Here is a 20,536-nt window from a genome sequence, read left to right as displayed (position 1 = left end):
AGTCGTACATGTGCCTCCATTGTTGTTGCTTTGCTCTAAAAATTATTTTGAAGAGTGAAAATGGTTTTGATAGGAAAATTGTTTGTTGTGAAATCTGTTTTGAATTGAATGCATGCTCCTCTTTTCTTATTGATTTTGCGTTGTAAGTTGTTTGGGAGAGCTCCAAATACATACGAGACTTTGCCCAAATTTTATGAAAATTTAAATCTCTATTTTCCTATGTAATTTCAAAATTTAATAAATAGAGGCAGTGGCTAAAAGGTGGTTTTCACCAAAACAGGTTCCACCATCTTAAGTCGAGAATCAAGAAAGGGAGGGTTTGAATAGATTCCTTCAAAATTTACTAGATCTTTTTAAAATTTAGTTAAAATAGGTAAACCTATTTTTGTGAATCAAGGTTTTCTCAAAATTGCTTCATAAACAAAGTTTTTGAACAAGAAAAACCAATTAACACATAACCTTTAAAATCAGAGTTTGGATAAAATCAAATTTCAATGCCAATTGTCAATATAGTGATTGCAAAGCAAAAGATAGAGAACGGGAGAATCATAAACAAGATTTATATTGGTTCAACCATTTCTGACCTACATCCAGTTATACCCTACAACCCTAGTTGGATATTTCAAATATTACAAGCACATTGCACAATCAAATAAATTCAAAAAATTCCCTTCCAACTTGAACCCAACAAGTAGAAAACTCTAAGGGTTGAAACCCTATCAACTCTATTCTTGGTAAGCCTAACCAAGATTAAACTTCAACAAAGAAATCATTAGTTAAAGGATTGAGTACACCTTCAGTATAGATTGAAACTCTTCAAGCTTTAACTATGATGATCAATACATCATGAAGATTGTGTGGTTCTTAGGCATCTTAGTCTCTCAGGAGGAATGCAGTGAAAAAAAAAACTTTTTTTGACTCTTAGAAAGCGATTTCAAAAGTTAAGGTTCGTAAAAGAAGTCACGAGAGAGAAAGAACAGGAGAGGGTATTTATAAATTTTAACTAATAAATCACTATAATTAATTACCAAACCTTGTAATTGATTAATTCAATCAAATACCCTTTGTTTTGCATTTCCAAAATCTTGGTAATCAATTACACCAATTGACAATCAATTATCTCGATCAACATAGAGCAAGCAACTACTATAAAAAAGGCATTTAATGACGGTTAATAGAGGCATTCAACGACAGTTTCAAATCATCTTTATATCTTATGTCGTTAAAACTTGAGACTTTTAACGACAGTTATAAAACAACAATCGTAGAAAAGTCTAACTTTCTATGACGGTTGTCAGCAAATGACCGTCTTAAAAAGTAGAGACTTTTTAAGACGGTCTCACTTAACGACCGTATTAGAAAGTATCCTTTCTAAGATGGTCGTTAGCAAACAATCATTTTAGAATGTGGACTTTCTAAGACGGTTCCAACTAACAACCATCTTAGAAAGTATCATTTCTAAGATGGTCGTTGGCTAACAACCGTTTTAAAAGTGTCTTTTCTAAGATGGTCTTAGCTAAGAACCGTCTTATAAAATTGATATATCAAATGATATTCATAGATGATACCCATTTCATTTTTAACCAAAATTAACTTTAAGCAATCATTCTTTATTTTTTTGCTAACAAAATGTGGTTAGTACAAATATATATGGCTAACTTAATAAAAACATGTGAAGTCAAATTTAATTAAGCAAAGTTGAATGAGGTTAATGAAAGTCGTATCCACACCATTAAGCACCAATTTCATCATGCGAACGGCCTTCGAAGATAATAATTCCAAACAACCTAAATTGAAAAAAAATGGAATGAATTTAAGAACCTAGATAATAAATGGAACAAGATCAGGATCACTCATGCTCAGATTTATCCTCTTTTCCATTTTCAACTTCCCAGCATTAAAACCAAAAAGGCTACAATATAAGAGAAGTTATCATGAAATTAAATTCAGCCACAACCTTCTGGACTGATAATGCTTTAGGTTGCAAAGGATAAAATCATAGTCATGCATAGACTCACTGAATCACTAATGAAATGCCAACAAACCCACAGATTTACAACTTATCAAGTATTAGTCTTATAAATGTCTTCACATTCACACTTGCATCAAAGCAAACTGGAGAAAAAGAACATAATAAATAGCAGTTACAAATCAACAATTGAAATGACAAGTTGGGACATAGTCAATAAGAAGTTTCACAAGCTATGTAATATCATATTTTCACAGGCTATGTAACAAAAACAAGTTGATTTTTAAAATTTTCACAGGCTATGTAATATTATATTTTCATAGGCTATGTAGTATTATATATTTTCATCAACTCTAGTTTTCAAATAAAATGATTGAAAGAGGAACTGATATTAGTGTAGCAGATTAACAAGGGGCACATGCCAAATTGCCTATTAATGATGCAAATGAGAGGAGCATAGATTGGCCATATTACAGGGTTGAACCAGATTTGAATTAAAGGGGGGTCAAACACCTTATATATTACACTAATCCCTTAATTATTTGAAAGTATGTTTTTTGTACCCTTCAATCATAAGTTTAGTGTCATCACCCCTCCAAACATTCCTTAGGACCAACAATGATTGCATGTCAATTTAACCAACTCTTAACTACATATCAATATTTATTAAATTTTAAATTGTATTATATATTTTTTAACTACTAATAAAATAAGATTAATCATATTTATACATGCTGTTAATCAAGTATATTGGATGGACAATGGACCAAAAATTTTAATGGAACAAATATCAATACTTTTATTTTGAACTCAAATATCAACACTCTATTCTATTGAAAAAGTCTAATTCAATTAATTAAATATAAAATAATATACAAATTATTATAAATTATTTAATACTATCTTTGTTTTGTATAGATAAAAAAATCTATTCTCTACCCTTAAAATCCTCAGATTTCCCCGATTGAGCCATGAGTGTTTGAGCTAGCATAACAGTTTTTTTTTTTTTTTTAATTTATCACAAGAATTCCTTAAACGCCACTAACAAGTAAGCATAGCAGTTCTTTCTCATTACTCACGTCATCACAAACATTAATTCTTCCAGGGGTCCACACATGTTGATGCTTTACAAAGCAAAATATATTATCACTGTTATAAAATATAAGTGAATGTTTAAGTAAATAAATTAATAGTCCTTCAGATGTCTGGACAATCAGAATTTTTTTTAATAAGACTATTCTTTGGGCATGATTTCTAATAAGACTATTAACTCTTAAAGAACTACAACAAAGAACATCAGCAGGAATGCTCCTAAAAATTCTAACCACACTTCCATTCCTTTATAGGAAAATAGAATCTCATTAGCAAATTAGTGCTGAAAAAGGCAGTAATATATTACTAGTTATGACAACTTTTAAATATGACTATTTACAAGTAATAAATAACTCTGAACAATTTTAAATTTGCCTAAAATATAAATTGAGAAAAAATATAATTATACAAATATTCATAAATAAATAAATAAATAAATATGAAATTAAAAAAAAAGTAAGAAACGAAGCTGCCTACTATAAAACTTATTTAATTTCAATATATTGCTATGTCTGCACAATATGCATATCTAGTTTTAATTATCTCCAGCTAATTTCATTATATGCTATTACTCTTACAAGTTAGTAACACTACTTTTTTTGGCTAAAAATTAATAGTGGGTTCGAATTCTTCTATGGGGCTCCTCTTATAATTCTATACAGCCCAATACAAGTTAATGTAAATTAATTATCCACTAGTTTTTTCTTTTATTTAGTTTACCAGTTTTTTATTTAATTTTTATTTTGCTGATTTTTTTATTTAGTCAATCACACACTTAAATTAATTAACATCAAATTCTCAAAGCATTAAAAGAATTTACCCGCTTTTAAATTCCCAGGCCAATATATATCTACTCTTTTGTCAATTTGTCTTAACCTTTATCGCTCTCCTTCTCAACCTCTAATTTCTTTATACTTAGTCTTCCTTTTCTTTACCTCTCTTTCCTTCTATAGTTTTCTGCTCATCATGATTCAATATTTAAATATGTAGAATTATAGATTATTAATAAGCAGCATCTGCTCCATGCTTAAAATATGCTTAGGAGAATAAAATTTGATCAAAAAGAGATGAAAATAACCAAATCATAAAAATCATGTCCAATGGCTAAAAAGACAAGCATAGAAAGCATGCCTATAATTCAAATAATTAAGAAGCTATAACTAAAAATATCAGAAACCTTAGCAGAAAAAAAAAATAGAAATTGAGCAATTGCAAATGGGTTCGTGGAAATATAAAATCATACCATTACTCCATGGCAGACAAAATATAGTTGATCCACAACATTTCCTTGTTCCATTATAACTTCCCCTCGAAGAAAGAACTCCTCATGGAGCCTAATAACATAAGGACATGTTCAAACTCATTCTTTAAAGGCAAAATTACAAAATTCGTCTCTCACTTTATTTTTAATTATGGATTTGATCTTTCTATAATTTAATTCATAAATTTGGTCCCCCAATTTTATAAATCCCTACAAAATTGGTCTTGAAAACCCGATTTGGACGTTGACCGTTAACCTCAGACGTTGACTGTCACGTGTCAATGTCACATGTCAATGCCACGTGTCAACGTCTGAGTGATTTCCTGTAAATACTTCATTTTTTGTAGGTAAAATTGCACTTTTGGTCCCCAAGTTTTACTCCAATTTTGATTTTGGTCCTCCTATAGTTTAATTTACACATTTAGTCCCCTAGTGGCATTGACACGTGGCAGTCAACGTTTGAGGTCAACGATCAACGTCCAAATCGGGTTTTTATGATCAATTTTGTAGGGATTTATAAATCTGGAGGACTAAATTTGTGAATTAAATTATAGGGGAACCAAATCCGAAATTAGAGATAAATTGAGAGACAAAAAAGTGTAATTTTGCCTTCTTTAAATAAGCACCTAATTCCCCCAAAAATGAACAGAATAGAATAAAAAAGGAAATGTTCAAACTCATTCTTTAAATAAAACAGCAAAAACACCTACAAATGCAAAAAAAAAAAAAAAATCTAAACAACCCACCAACATGGAAAATATGACAAAAAAAAGTGTCCTACAAGGCTACAATTCCAATAGAAAATACAAAGTAGAAACCGCATACAAGTAAAATAAAAAATAAAAACAAAAGGGAGAAGTACAGAGTAAGTTCAAAGAAGAACACTAAATTATAGTAGTTAAGTAGCCCCCAAGTGGATGAATATTCAATGTTGTTAGATATTTTATTTCAAAAGTAATCGTCATGATCACCACCTAGCTAACAGTTATCAAGTAGAGCGAAAAAATTAAAAAACTCCTTTCAAGAAGTTTTGAAGATTGAGAACACATGATGATCTTGTTTTCTCAATTGGCAAACTGCAGACATATAAGGATAGCTATACATAATTAAAAAAATACTCTATAGTTAAATCCTAACATTAGTTTAATATAAAATAATTATTAAAATCAAATTAAATATCTATGGGTTGATTAAAATATAAAAATAAGATGAATATGTTAATAACTGTAAAATGTTTGTTTTTATTTTTAGTTTAGTCAATAAAAAGTAGAATTTTCTAAAAATAATTATCTAACCATGGACCAATTCAATGATGCAACATGTCAGTTGACATTTGGCCCTAGACCGTAGAGAACAATTTTTATTTTTTCTCATAGAGGAAATGAAAAAAAAAAAAAGAACTAGCCTACATAGATTAAAGAAAAATGATAAACGAACATCCGAGAATGTACACTTAACATACACTTTTTTTATTCCTCAAATTTAACAGACTGTGGTTTTATTTTATTGCATGATTCTAAAACTAAAATTTAAATAGTTAAAAAAAATGAAAAAGCATATCAGAAACAGTATCATCACATATAAGTTAGTATAGCATATTTGGATTCACATTAGATGATCCAATATGACACTCAATGTACCATAAGCCATAAACATGCCTGCTAAGTGCTAATATTCCCTAAATTACAGAAATTGAGAATGAAGTACCTGTCCCAAGCTCGTAATAACATGTCTGAACCACCACCATGGCCTTCAGCTTTTGTTCCAAGATGTGCAGTAAGATTTGCGATAAGTTGTGAAACTTCACAATTAGGAGGAATTTGAAACTTAATACTGACCTATAATTGTAATTCCAGCATCAGATATAGTTAGACTTTCAATGTGAGTGAAGAAAAAGAGAGGTTGAAGTTGAACCTTTTGGCCTTTAACGTAAACAGTGAAACGAGGGTAAGAGCCATATCTAATTCCTCTACTTCTAAGCAACTCCTCAATTCGCTCACGTTCCTTCTTAGCACTTTCTTGGACATCCACAGCACCGTTATCCACATATGCAGCTTCCAAGAATCCCATTCCAAATATACCAGCTAAGAAGCAATTTAGATAGTGGCTACTAATTGCAAAATAGTCTTTTTATTATGATAGGCTAAGAAGCAAAGAAGAAATTCTTTAGGTTAACAAAAATTTGCATAAATCAAGTAGTTTTTGCGCAATATCAGCTATGCCCAAGTCTAGAATCTGACTGAGATCCTCATTGAGTTTTAAGAATTAATGATGTGGAAAAGGTTTATTGGCAATAAGTGGCAAAAGAAAAACAATACATTATTATCAATAATTTAAGCAATCTCAAAAGAGGATAATAAATTCCCAAACAATTGCAGAATGGGTTTTTCAGGATCTCCAGACTCAGTTAAAATCATCTTTATTTAACCACATTTTAGCATGTTTGGTTTGGCTTCACTTTTGCCAAAATCAATACAGATTTTTCACGTTAAAGGCAAAGCAACACAGTTGCTTCTAGTTTTTCATGATGCCACCATGATTTTGAGTTTCTCGCCACCAATATAAACACACTATTTATCCACTTTAGCAATTTTGGTATGAACAAATGCAAAAGTCATAATAAAAACTCTTATGTATGTAATTACCTCTAGAAAAAAAACAAACTAGTTTTCATCATCAGTACTTATTTCAGAAGCATCATCTTCCTCGAGATAATATTCATCTTCAACTTCAACTTCATCTTCATCTTCATTTTCTTGCATTTGGAGTTCATGCATAGAATGGCTTATAGTCGGAGAAGCCTTGTGTTAGGCCTCTTATAAGTAAATATTATAAGAGGAGAGCTAAGACTTAAGATTTATTAATAGGACTGAATTGTTTTAGTTGTTGTTTATGGTAGTTATTTCAAGTAGTTGTTATTTTAATTAGGTGTGTGTGTTTTTAGGACCATACGTAACCGCCTTAAGCAGTTATTGCAAAATAAATTTTGGGTTTGTTTTTAGGACCATACGTAACTGCCTTAAGCAGTTATTGTAGAATAAATTCTGGAGTAACAGCAAGGAGGGGTTAGGCAATTTTTGAGTGCGTTTTCAGGAAGGGAGAGACCAGGCTCTCGAACATCTTGGGGGAAACCTATGTATTAACTAGTCTACTCAGTTTTCTGTGTAATTTGTAATTTTTGTTATGTTTCTTTGAATAAAATTCAGTCTTTATTCCCTTACCAGTTGGTATCTATCAACTGGTATCAGAACAACAAGTTCCTAGAGACAAATTCATGGTGTCAACACGTAGCATGGAGGCTAGAATGGAGGTATTGGAGAGGGGGTTTGAAGGCTTACTGGCGATGCGTGAAACAATAGAGAAGAGCGCTGAACAGTTAAGGGAAGTGCAGGTCGCAGTGCAAGAAATCCGTGCAAGACAGGAAAAAGCGAGCAGCGAACACAGCCACTCAATTCCTCAAGGTGAAACACACGGAAGTCACAATGGAGGACGACACAAAGTGGATAGATGGAGGAAGTTAGAGATACCTATTTTAGATGGGGAGGATGCATATGGTTGGACAACCAGAGTAGAGAGGTATTTTGATTTGACGGGGATGTCTGGAGAGGAAAAGTTCTAGACGGTTATGGTAGCAATGGAAGGGAAAACGCTGACTTGGTATCAATGGTGGGAGTTTTCTGCGCACCATCCAAATTGGGAGGATTTTCAGACAGCGGTTATTAGGCATTTCCAACCCACCTTGGTTGACAGTCCTTTTGATTTGCTGCTGAGTCTCAAACAAACAGGTTCAGTGGAAGAATACAAAGAGAAGTTTGAACTCTATGCTGGTCCGTTAAAGAGTGCAGAAACAACGTACTTGAGAGGCATTTTTTTGAATGGACTAAAGGAAATAATTAGGGCAGAGTTAAAGCTCCATCCAACAGAAAGTTTGTCTGATTTAATGGATTGTGCACAGCGAGTGGATGAGAAAAACCAGTTGTCCATCAAGGGGGGAAATCCAACAAGTGCAATGAGCAGGTCAATGAGGACGTACAGCAGTAACCGCACAGTGACGTGGGAACCGGGAGCGAAGCAACAATCCAATGTGTCCGGGACTGGAAGTTTTACCGGAGAGGGAAGTGTAGTGAAGGTTTCCAATACCTTCAGAGGAAGAAACTTTAGAAAGTTAATAGATGTGGAGTTACAAGAGAGGTCTAGGAAGGGATTGTGTTTCTGGTGTGATGAAAAGTTTGGTCTAAGCCATGTGTGTGCCAACAAACAGTTACAAGTTTTAGTGTTGACCGGAGAGGATGAAGAAGTGGGTACAACAGGGGATACTAATGCAATTGAGGAAGAGGGGGAGCCAAAAGACCTCCAGTTATTTATGTGTAGTATTGATGGCCTTTCATCAAAGAAAACAATTAAGTTGTGGGGTAAGATTGGGAAGGAACAAGTCATGGTACTTATTGATTGTGGAGCCTCACATAATTTTATTTCAGCCACGTTTGTGAAACAACAGGAATTAGATATGAATGCAACCTCCATCTATACTGTAGAGGTGGGTGATGGGAGAAAGCAAGATTGTGAAGAGATATGTTCCGAATTGACATTGGAGATGCAGGGTCTAAAAATTCACAAGATTTCTATGTCTTTGATCTTGGAGGAGTGGATGTGATGTTGGGAATGGAATGATTGGCTAGTTTAGGAGAAGTAAGAGCAAATTTTCGTGAATTAACTCTTAAAATTCGAGTTGCGAACGGATACCACACATTGAAGGGAGACTCGGCTTTAACTAGGGTTGTAGCCTCTTTAAAATCTATCCTAAAGACTCTAAGTGATCAAGATCAAGGATTCCTGGTGAAGTGCTGTCACTTGCAAGGGGAAGGTAGAGAGTCATCAATTTATCCTGCTTGGACAGAATCGATTTTGGAAGAGTATGAATCAGTCTTTCAAGACCCAAAAGGATTGCCACCCCCTAGGAGGCAAGATCATGCGATTCGGTTGAAGGAAGGGTCTAATATTCCTAACATCAGACCGTATAGGTATCCACATTACCAGAAAAATGAAATTGAAAGGTTAGTAGATGATATGCTTAACTCTGGTATAATTAGAACTAGCGTTAGTCCTTATTCTAGTCCTATAATCATGGTGAAGAAAAAAGATGGTGGATGGCATTTTTGTGTAGATTATCGGGCTCTTAACAAGATTACTATACCAGATAAGTTTCCTATTCCTATTATAGACGAACTACTTGATGAATTGGGACGAGCGGTGGTCTTTTCAAAGTTGGATTTATGATCCGGTTACCATCAGATCAAGATGCGTGAGGAGGACATTCATAAAACGGCTTTCCGGACTCATGAAAGGCATTATGAGTTTGTTGTCATGCCATTTGCACTCACCAATGCACCTTCCACCTTCCAATCTCTTATGAACGAGGTGCTAAAGCCATATTTGAGGAAATTTATACTTGTTTTCTTTGACGATATTCTGGTTTACAACAAAGGTGAGGATGACCATAAGGAGCATTTACGGGCTATTTTGGCATTGTTGAAGGAGAACCAGTTGTTTGCTAATAAGAAAAAATGTACTTTTAGCCAAACTCTCATCATTTTTGCAGCAGACCTCCGGAAAATTGATGCTATGTTGGACTGGCCTATACCCAAGGATGTTAAGGCTCTGAGGAGATTTTTGGGGTTGACGGGTTACTATAGAAGGTTTGTTAAGGACTATGGTAAGATAGCCCGACCTTTGACTCAATTGTTGAAGAAAGATAAGTTTCAGTGGAATGATGAAGCACAAGTTGCCTTGGAAAACTTAAAGCAATTTGTGGCTGAATTGCCTATTCTGACAGTCCCTGATTTTTCCAAAACGTTTATTATAGAAACAGATGCATCCAACAAAGGGCTAGGAGCAGTTCTAATGCAGGAGGGCAAACCTATGGCTTTTCTCAGCCAAACTTTATCTGATAGGGTGTGTCATACCCTAATTTCGTCCGGGTACCACTGTTTGATGTCATACAACCTTCGCTCGACCGCTTCGAGGAACTTGACACCCATCGTTAAGCTATCCGTGAAGTTCCGCGAAATGTCGGGAGTCGAAAGGAAACATTATTGTACAATCCGTAAAGTTCCGTAGCATTCCAAAAGCTGAAGAGGGGATGGTTGCATAATCCGTAAAGTTTCGTGACATTACGAAAAGAAAACAAGTATCGTTACATAATTCGTGAAGTTCCGTAACGTTACGGGAAAAAAAATCAGCAAAAAAGGGGCAAAGGGGGTGTATTTAGTAAAATGGGGGTGCAAATAATAATTTTCAAATCTGGTTCTTCTAGAGGTTTCTGGGCATTTTCTTGCTTAAGGTGGAAGCAACCTAGCTAGGTTGCAACCACCTCCCCCGTTTAGTTAAAAAATGGGCTTTCGGGGCTTCCGGGACACCCGTAATGCTTCCGTAAAATTCCCATAACCCTAAATAAGCATATTTCACTTAATATGGGTGAGAAGGAAGAGAAAAAAAGAAGAAAACCAAGTCCTATAGGCTTCCGTAACTTTTCCGTAAATTACGAAAAAAGGGGGTGAACTTATCAAGATAGGGGTGTAAATAGCATTTTGAGTCTAGGCCTAGGTTGGGTTGCTTAAGGAGGAAGCAACTGGGCGGCAAGCTCCTCCACGCTTTTGAAAAATGGTTTTCGGGGCTTCTGTGGCTTCCGTAATGCTTCCGTAAAATTTCCGAAAAACCTTGGGTAAGCATATTTCACTTAACATTGGTGAAAGGGAAGAGAAAAAAAAGATGAAAATCAAATCCGAAACACTTCCGTAACTTTTCTATAAAATACGAAAAGGGGGGTAAACTTAGTAATTCGGGTGCGCTTAGAAATCTTCTTCATTAAGTCTCTGGGCGGCAAACACCTCTCCTTTTCCCTATAAATAGGGGAGGGGGGCTGTTTCAAAAAATACTCATCACCCCTTAGCTATGCATTTCGGCTATTTTGGGCAAAAAACACGTTTTCGTGAAGAAAAAATTGAGTCGAAGTGTTTGTGTAACGCTTCCGTAAGTGATTCTGTGGAAATTCTTCATCGTTCTTCATCGTTCGTCACCGTTCTTCGTTCGTTCTTCATCGTTCTTCGGTCTTCAACTAGTAAGTTCCCGAAATCGAATCTTTCAATTCATTTTATGCACCCTTAGTGGTCCCTACTTGTTTTGTGTACTTTCACTTTAATTTCGCTTACTTTCAGTTTTCTTTTCTTCCAATTTTAAAGTGCTTTAACCGTTTATTTAAGCCGTTTTCTCACCTAATAAATGATAAAATGAATTTCAACCGATCATTTGCGTTGTAATCTCGTTTAATCACTGTTAAAACAAAATCTAACCGATCAGTCACGTTATAATCTCGGTTAAACCAAAAAAAGGCAAAATAATAATAAAACAATCAAAATATCTTTGAATAAAATAATCCAAAAAAATCATTCGGACGTTTTTCTTTGAAAGTTTCCTTGGATCAATTGACTAATAACCAAAGAAAACTAAGGCTAAAATCAATTCACAAATCAAGCTTTGTCTGCAAAAAATCACTAAAAACCGTTTTAAGGTCCAACGCCTTAAACGATCATCTTTGCTTTTATCGGTTAACATGGACCGTTCAAAAACATAAAATCAACATGTAACTTTACCGCTTTTGCGAGAACTACGTAGGTCTGATTTCCTCTTCGATGGAGGATACATAAGAGCAAAAGCCCCGCTTTTGTCGACCTCGTGAGATGGTTAGAGGTCCAACGCCTTAGCTTTCTCACCAAGTAAAATGGATCATTTTAAGGTCCAACGCCTTAAATGACCACCTTCCAAGTAAAAAGAATCGCTTGATTCGCCCATTTTGAAAGAGCTACGTAGGTCTGATTTCCTTATCACAATTGAGGAATACGTAGGAGCTAGGGAAACACCCTTGTCGACCACAAAAACATAAAAAATATAAAAAGCATAAAAACACAAAAAGACACGTAAAAGGGAAAATAAAACAATTTGAAGTCATCTTTGCAAACTCGATTAAAGGTTGTCGTCCCTTGTGACGGACGCGTGGGGTGCTAATACCTTCCCCGTGCGTAAATACCACTCCCGAACCTTTCACACTTAAAGTTCGTAGACCACGTCTTTCCGGTTTTTCCGACGTTTTCCTTGAATAAACGTTGGTGGTGACTCCGTGCATCATCCTTTCTTGGAAGACACACCCGTGAGCCCTCGCGTCACCCTCCCGCCGAAGGGCAGGTTGCGACAGGGTGCAAATGAAGTCAGTATATGAGAGGGAATTAATGGCAATTATGATGGCTGTCCAAAAATGGAGGCACTACTTGTTGGGAAGGCACTTCATAACTGAACAACGAGTAATGGGTGATGAATATTTCAGGTGGACCTCTAAACTCATGGGTTTGGATTTTGAGATACAATATAGACCAAAAAAGGAAAATGGGGTGGATGATGCTCTCTCTAGAAAGATGAAATTTTCAGCTTTGTCTTTAGTCCATGTAGAAAAAGGATCAAGCTAAATGTTTTGATGATGCCAAAGGACCACATGCTTCTCAAAGCTTTATTCAAGACAAAGAAATTAAAGATATTCAAGATGGATGATCAAGACAGTCTCTAGAGTCTTAGGAAGGGTATATTAAATAGGAAGAGAATTCCTAACTGAAGTAGCAAAAGGTTTGGCCAAGTAATTTAAGTTAAAAAGTGTTTTTCAAGAGATTTACTCTTTGGTAATCGATTACCAGAGGATGTAATCGATTACCTGTGGCCAAAAATGATTTACAACAGCTATTAAAATTTGAATTCAAAATTTGCACTGTGTAATCGATTACACATATATGGTAATCGATTACCAGCAGTTATTGAACGTTTTAATTCAAATTTTAAAGCTTGTAATCGATTACACACGTACTGTAATCGATTACCAGAGAAGATTTTCAGAAAATATTCTCAACAGTCACATCTTTTCATTTTTTTCTTGAATGGCCATCAAAGGCTTATATATATGTGACATGAGACACGAATTTGCTAAGAGTTTTTCGGAACAAAAAGGTCTTATCCTCTTAACAAGCAAAATTGTTTTATCCTCTTACAAATTCCTTGGCCAAAACACTTGTGATTCAATAAGGAATTATTTGAGTGCTCAAATTGTTCAATCTATCTCTTTCAAGAGAGATTTCTTCTTCTCTTCTTCTTTATTCTGAAAAGGGATTAAGAGACCGAGGGTCTCTTGTTGTAAAAGAATTCTAAACACAAAGGAAGGATTGTCCTTGTGTGTTTAGAACTTGTAAAAGGAATTTACAAGATAGTGGAACTCTTAAGCGGGTTGCTTGGGGACTGGACGTAGGCACAAGGGTGTGGCCGAACCAGTATAAATCTGAGTTTGCACTTTCTCTTCCCTTAAACTCCTTTATTTATTATTGTTTTATATTCATATTCAAATTGTTCTATTTGAATCAATATTTAAGAAGTTCATTATTAAGGGAATTTATAACTTGATAGAATTTTAATTGGGGAAATAGTTTGTAATATCTTAATTCAACCCCCCCTTCTTAAGATATCTGAGGCCACTTGTCTAGCAGTCCACTTTGAGCAAATAAAAGATTGGGAAACAAAAATTCACCATGATCCTAAGCTCCAAGGAATCATTCATGATCTGATACAAGATATTAATTCCTATCCGGGCTATAAATTTCTGAACCAGAAACTGTTTTATAAAGGACGGTTAGTGCTTCCCAATGGCTCTTCTCGAATTCCATTGTTGCTACAAGAATTTCACAATTCGGCTATGGGGGGACATTCGGGTTTCTTTAGAACCTATAAACAAATTTCAAAAGTTGTTTATTGGGAGGGAATGCGGAAAGACATCCAGCAACATGTAGCTACATGTGAGTCATGGCAAATGAATAAATATCCAGCTCTTTCTCCAGCAGGACTTCTTCAACCATTGCCTATACCAACTCAAGTGTGGGCTGATATATCCATGGACTTCATTGAAGGGCTACACAAGGCTCACGAAAAAAATGTCATCTTAGTTGTGGTTGATAGATTGACTAAATACACTCATTTCCTTGCACTTAGCCATACCTTTACTACAAAAGAGGATGCTGAAGTTTTTATCAAAGAGATAGTTAAATTGCACGGGTTCCCTTCATCAATTGTATAGGATTATGACAAAAATTTTCTCAGCCACTTTTGGTCAGAATTGTTCAAATTGGCATGCACTAGACTCAAATTTAGCTCTGCTTACCATCCCCAAATAGATGGCCAAACCGAGGTGGTCAATCGTTGCTTGGAGACTTATCTGCGGTTCCTTACAGGGACTAAACCTCAACAATGGCCTAAGTGGTTAAGTTGGGCTGAGTTTTGGTTTAACACCAACTACAACAACTCTCTGAAATTGACTCCTTTCAAAGCCTTGTATGGTTGTGACCCACCCCATCTTTTGAAAGGAGCCACTATTCCATCAACTGTGGAAGAGGTAAACGTGATGATTAATGACAGGGACCAAATGTTACATGATCTCAAAGGAAATTTGGCCAAGGCGCAGAATCAAATGAAGAAGTATGTTGACCGATCTAGGCGTTCAATACCATTAAATGTTGGCGATTGGGTGTATCTCAAGTTACAGCCATATAGGCTACGGTCATTGGCTAGGAAGACAAATGAGAAGCTTAGTCCACGTTTTTATGGTCCTTACCAAATCACAAAACAAATTAGGGCAGTTACTTTTGAGTTAGCCCTTCCACCGGAAGGTAAAATCCACCTGGTATTCCATGTTTCTTTACTCAAGAAGGCTCTCTCCCCTTCAGTGAATCCTCAACCTTTACCACCTATGTTATCGGAGGAGTTGGAGTTGCAGGTAACATCGGCTACTGTAAAAGTCGTGCGTAACACTGCTGCAGGGATTGTCGAGGTACTTATTCAATGGACTGACCTCCCAGACTTTGAAGCCACTTGGGAACCAGTAGACACCATCATGCACCAATTTCCTTCTTTTCACCTTGAGGACAAGGTGACTCTTTTGGGGGGGAGTATTGTTAGGCCTCTTATAAGTAAATATTATAAGAGGAGAGCCAAAACTTAAGATTTATTAATAGGATTGAATTGTTTAAGTTGTTGTTTATGGTAGTTATTTCAAGCAATTGTTATTTTAATTAGGTGTGTGTGTTTTTAGGACCATACGTAACTGCTTTAAGCAGTTATTGCAGAATAAATTATGTGTGTGTTTTTAGGACCATACGTAACTGCCTTATGCAGTTATTGCAGAATAAATTCTGGAGTAACAACAAGGGGGGGGGGGGTAGGCAGTTTTTGAGTGGGCTTTTAGGAAGGGAGAGACCAGGCTCTCAAACATCTTGGGAGAAACCTATATATTAACTAGTCTACTCAATTTCCTGTGTAATTTGTAATTTTTGTTCTATTTCTTTGAATAAAATTCAGTCCTTATTCCCTTACCAGTTGGTATCTATCACCTTGTCAATCTTAAAGTAAATTTTAATAAGGCCCCTGAAAACCAATAACATTCAACAGACGGCCAAACTAATTTTAGAAAATGTGATTGTACCTGTGATGTCAGCATAACGTTTCAACAAAGGCTGATGAGTTGCCCCTCTAAAATTTGTAATCTGAAAAGTGGCAGACAACGTTTCAAAATATCAAAAAGTAAAGCTATATCACATAAACAGAACCAGAAATCACCAGCAAATCAGAATGATCAAAAGAAGAAAATTTGACAAGAAACAAATCAGAGTAACTTTAATATTCAAAAAGAATACTAATAAATAGTCATTCAATACAAAGACATCCCATTGTTTCCAATCCATAACCTGTCCTTATTCCTATTGCATGTTTTATCACAACTTTATAAAAGAAATAATTAGATAACATTTTCAAGTCATGTTTTTATTCCCACCCCAGAAGAAGCTAGAGGAATATTGTTTTACAAGATCAGAATATAAAGGCATGTGCAGGTTTTAGTTTTAAAACAGGAAATTTAGAATGACATGCAAAATTGTAATTGCAACTTCAATGCACTTTAAGTCTTTAAGCAATTAGTCAGACATTGTAGTTTCGTTTCATTTCATCATTTTGACTTTGTGAACTATCCCAACCATATCAAGTTACTGATCAGTTGGCCAAATAAGGAAGAGAGATGTGACCTTAGGACTAATTAAAAACAGAGAATTAATAAATCTATCGGACGTCCTATGCATATCAGAAATATTTTAAGACTTAAATATTTTTTAATCTTTATAATTGAGTATTTTTTATTTTATTTTAAGTCTTTATAGAATTATTTTTAATTTTTTACTGATTATGTTTGATTTATTTTTTGTCTTCATGATGCTTTAAATAACACTTTTTTTATTTAAGGATTAAAAACAAAACAAACATAATTTATAAGAACTAAAAATACAAAAATAATTTTACATGGATGAAAAAAAATCATTATAAGTGTGTGAACCTGGATTGGGAAATTGAAGAGCCACTTCTTCTTGTGTGAAAGTTGCTGGCTTTGTTGGAATGTGCTTTGAGGAATAAACTAGAGGAGCAGACATGGCAATTATGTTTATTGAGTTTCTAAAAGATCTTCCACTAAGCAGAGTAGCATATCAAAGCAAAATATGGTAATGCATATATATACTAACCTTAACTGTAGGCCATAAAATTATCAAATTATCACTAATCAGCTTATAATAGTATTATCTGAAGAAAAAATGAAAAGATTTTGAAGAATTGGTAAAAGTTGTCCGTATTCTCTTTTAGTTTAGGTCAATTTATTTGCCATTCAAAGACAAAATAGAAGAATTTCAATTTGGGTTGCTATATGAATTCACACATCAAGCCCAAAGATTTTTGGTTTAGTCAATCTATATGATTGATATTTACTGCTATCATGTAATGGTTTTCTACTAAGATAGGAAGTAAGAAATTATAGAAGAAAAACTTTTCTGCCCATTTGCAAGAGCCACCCAAAACTACCCAATTGGTTGCCAACCTCATTTTTTTCCCTCTTCACATAAATCCCGTTTCAGTCTCTAAATTTATTTCAATGCTTTTCACACTTCTTGCCACATATGAAAGTTTGTTACAACCTATGTAAGTCCCTCTTTTGCACATATCCGTATAGAAGTGCATAGCACAAAGCATTGAAGAAATGACTGGGATGTGTTCTCTCACATGATCTTAACAGTGACACTCAGTTAAAATTACATAAACTACAATAACAATTTACTAAAGGCACAAGCAGAAAACAAAATATGACACATTATTTAATAATTCAGCATTAGCTGGCATATTTACCTTCTCCGACAGCTATAAGGGACAGAGCATGCGCAGGGGAGAGTACAACCTCTTCCTTTATTCCCTCAACAAAGGTTCCCTACAAATTAATCAATATATTGAATTTAGAGGGCGAGATTTAGAGAAAGAGAGAACATAATCTTTTTAGAAGGAATTTAAAGAATAGGAATGATTTTCTTCGAATATATGAAAATAACCAATAATATCTTCATTGCTTCTTAAAATATATTAGATTAACTTTTAAAATTAGTTTCCCTATTTCAGAAGATAGTAAAACTTAACAAGACATGGCATAAATGTGCAATAGTCCCCAAACAATAATGGCAACAACAATGGATTAAAAATCAAAAGCTAATTACCTCCATAGAAATCCCAAAAACAGCATCCTTGAAGTAATCATCCACATCCAAATATCTTCTAGCCACCTCTCATCCCAAAAACAACAATGGATTACTGACAACATCATTAGTTCTTGATAAAATTTAGCACAATCACTTAATGAAATGGGAATGAGATGTATTCCTTCTTTATTTAAAAAACAAATAGGAAAAGGACATTAAAGGAGCTGAAAAATCCACCTAAAAATAATAATTCATTAAACAATGACATTAGAAGAACCACTGGAATAATCAATATGCCAACACTCAATAAATCTGGTCTAAAGCCAAATTATAATAATAAGACCATAGAACCCACAGAAATCAATAACCTCATATCATTTCTATAGTTAATATACATGGATCATGCTAGCTCCATACAAGCCCAAGCCCAATGAAAGATAAAGGTTGAAAAGGTAGAGAGCCATCATGATCATCGTGTATACACAGACCAATGAGATAATCAGCACGATGCATTCTTAAAGATAACTTAATCTACATAGAACATTTAAAGAAAAACTCAGGCATGTATTTTTGCATATTAGCATGCAATTATGAAGGAAGACAAAGGGATAAGAGAAAGTACCTGCACAATGAACTCCTCAAAAACACTACAGAAGATATTTGTGCCACTAACAATAGACTGCTTTACAACAATTGCATCGCTGTCTCATAAAAATGTTAATAGTAAAGATATCATCATAGGAGAGTGCTCAACTGCTTTAAAACCAATTATCCTGAAATACAGTGAAACAATCAAATTATAAAAAATAAAAAAATCCATCTTCCGTTTACAAAAAAAAATAAAAATACCTCAAGTTGTTAAATATGGAGAGTGAGACACAAAGGTAGCACAAGGTATGGATGGAGACAAACAAGCTACTAAACTCACGAGGGAAAAATTGCACCAAACAAACAAAGACTCACAGCATAATTCAATAAATAGAGGCTATGGGTTAAGAAGACAACTAAAAAGAGCGTAACAAAATGCATCGGGCGCGAAGAAATATAGGAATAATGAAATATTATAGGAATATGCCGCCAACTAGCGAAGTAAATAATAATAATTCAACAACCCCAGTATCGTCCAAAATAAGTAAACATCAATAAAAAATAAAAAGCCGTGTTATGTTTGTCGTCACTTAAATCCCAAAATAAAATCATATTTACTCATTAATAAATTTAATATAAGAAACATCACCAAAATAAATCTAATATAAGAATAAGAATATATGCAACCAAAAACAAAAACAGAACAAGAATATATGCCTTATTTGAAAATTCCACGCATAATTATCTCATAAAACAAGTTAAATCCACATGCTCAGCCTCATAAAATAAAAATAAATAAATAAAAATTGAATCAATCCACATGTCAGATCACAAAATCGATTTATCCACATATCAAACACATCACGCATCACAAGCTGTTGTAAACTGAAATTTGCAATATAACTATCATATTAATCTATCAATTTGGGAAAAACTCAATCGAGACACCAAAATCAGATCTGAAAATGCCACGATTAATTCTTTTTCAAAAAATTAAAAAAGTCACCGTTCAAGTTAAACGATTAGATCAAATAGTACGAAACCAGCTCAGAAATTCCAATGCAACAAAATTCAACAAAAAAAAAATCTTGAAATTCGCGGATTTAGTTATTGGTGCATGAGAACAAATCAGATAAACAAAAAAGGAAGAGAGAGAATTAGAAAGAAAAAAAATGACCATGTGATGAAGATGGTGTTGTGGTTGTTCGAGAGAGTGACGGTGGAGGAGCGAATATAGGAGCGCGTGAGAGTGATCGAGGGTTCGGAGAGGAAAGGGAGAATGAGAAATTTTGGGAATGGGGAATTGTGGTGGAGCGTGGAGGAGGACGCGAATGCTTGGCGGAGCCGGCAAAGTTGGGGTCGGTGGAGTCTAGGGTTTTGAAAAGGGTGCAAGAGGAATTTGGAACTGAAAAAGGATTGGAAGGGTTTGAAATTGGAGGTGGATGAAACCAGTTTTGATTTGAGAACACTCTATGAGATTGAATGTGAGAGTTCTAATCCTGAAAGAGCTAAACGCCTCCTTGAGGAGTTCTTGAAGGAGAATGAAATCAATTATTCTCGGCCTAAGAGAGAGAAGAGAGAATAAGAAAAGAAATAAAGGGTCACAAAAATGAAAGGTCTCTACTGCCACCGATAAGATAAGAGAGAGAAAAAAACGATAAAAATATAACCATTCAAAGACAGTGGGATAAAATCGTCTATGTACAGAGAAGCACTACGACGATCATTTTAATGATCGTCCTTAAACTTACAACTTAATTATGATACTGCCATCCCATTATTTTCTAGGACGATGTTCTACCAATCGATGTTGTTAGTGCATCGTAGTAAATAGGTTTTGTGGTAGTGAGCATAACCTTTTAGAAGCAATCGTAATTGATTACAATATTTGGTAATCGATTATTGCAACATCTGGGGAGTTCCTTAAGTTTTGAAAGCAATGTAATCGATTATCTCGATGCACAAAGCCTTCCTTCTTCTTGAAAC

General features: G+C 34.6%; 1 protein-coding gene across 8 annotated transcripts; it reads right to left on the bottom strand.

Moving 5' to 3' along the window:
• Nucleotides 1-1,589: 1,589 nt before the first annotated feature.
• Nucleotides 1,590-18,979, bottom strand: LOC114409639. Of its 8 annotated transcripts, none has more exons than XM_028373156.1 (10): nucleotides 18,812-18,979; nucleotides 18,585-18,735; nucleotides 17,981-18,046; nucleotides 17,622-17,700; nucleotides 16,783-16,860; nucleotides 15,883-15,943; nucleotides 6,237-6,465; nucleotides 6,030-6,160; nucleotides 4,305-4,395; nucleotides 1,590-1,787 (listed from the first exon to the last, which is right to left on the bottom strand). In XM_028373156.1, exons 7-10 carry the CDS (start codon nucleotides 6,390-6,392, stop codon nucleotides 1,749-1,751), a joined length of 417 nt encoding a protein of 138 aa, XP_028228957.1. In that variant the 5' UTR covers nucleotides 6,393-6,465; nucleotides 15,883-15,943; nucleotides 16,783-16,860; nucleotides 17,622-17,700; nucleotides 17,981-18,046; nucleotides 18,585-18,735; nucleotides 18,812-18,979; the 3' UTR covers nucleotides 1,590-1,748. The 8 variants fall into 8 exon arrangements, with proteins under 8 accessions (XP_028228957.1, XP_028228959.1, XP_028228958.1 ...); XM_028373158.1 differs by having other exon boundaries at nucleotides 6,237-6,432; XM_028373157.1 differs by having other exon boundaries at nucleotides 6,237-6,429.
• Nucleotides 18,980-20,536: the final 1,557 nt, after the last annotated feature.

This window comes from Glycine soja, chromosome 4 (genome assembly GCF_004193775.1).
Source record: "Glycine soja cultivar W05 chromosome 4, ASM419377v2, whole genome shotgun sequence".
Classification (NCBI taxonomy): Eukaryota; Viridiplantae; Streptophyta; class Magnoliopsida; order Fabales; family Fabaceae; genus Glycine; species Glycine soja.
Note: the sequence above shows the minus strand (reverse complement) of the source record. Positions and strands in the feature narration are given on the sequence as shown.

Bases quoted from the DNA above. Each gene is read 5' to 3' on its own strand.
- LOC114409639 (XM_028373156.1), bottom strand. From the start codon at position 6,392: ATGGGATTCTTGGAAGCTGCATATGTGGATAACGGTGCTGTGGATGTC. The intron at 6,161-6,236 runs GTTCAACTTCAA...TTACAATTATAG, and splicing joins TTTACGTTAAAGGCCAAAAG to GTCAGTATTAAGTTTCAAAT. The intron at 1,788-4,304 runs GTATGATTTTAT...TTTTCAATTTAG, and splicing joins TTGTCTGCCATGGAGTAATG to GTTGTTTGGAATTATTATCT.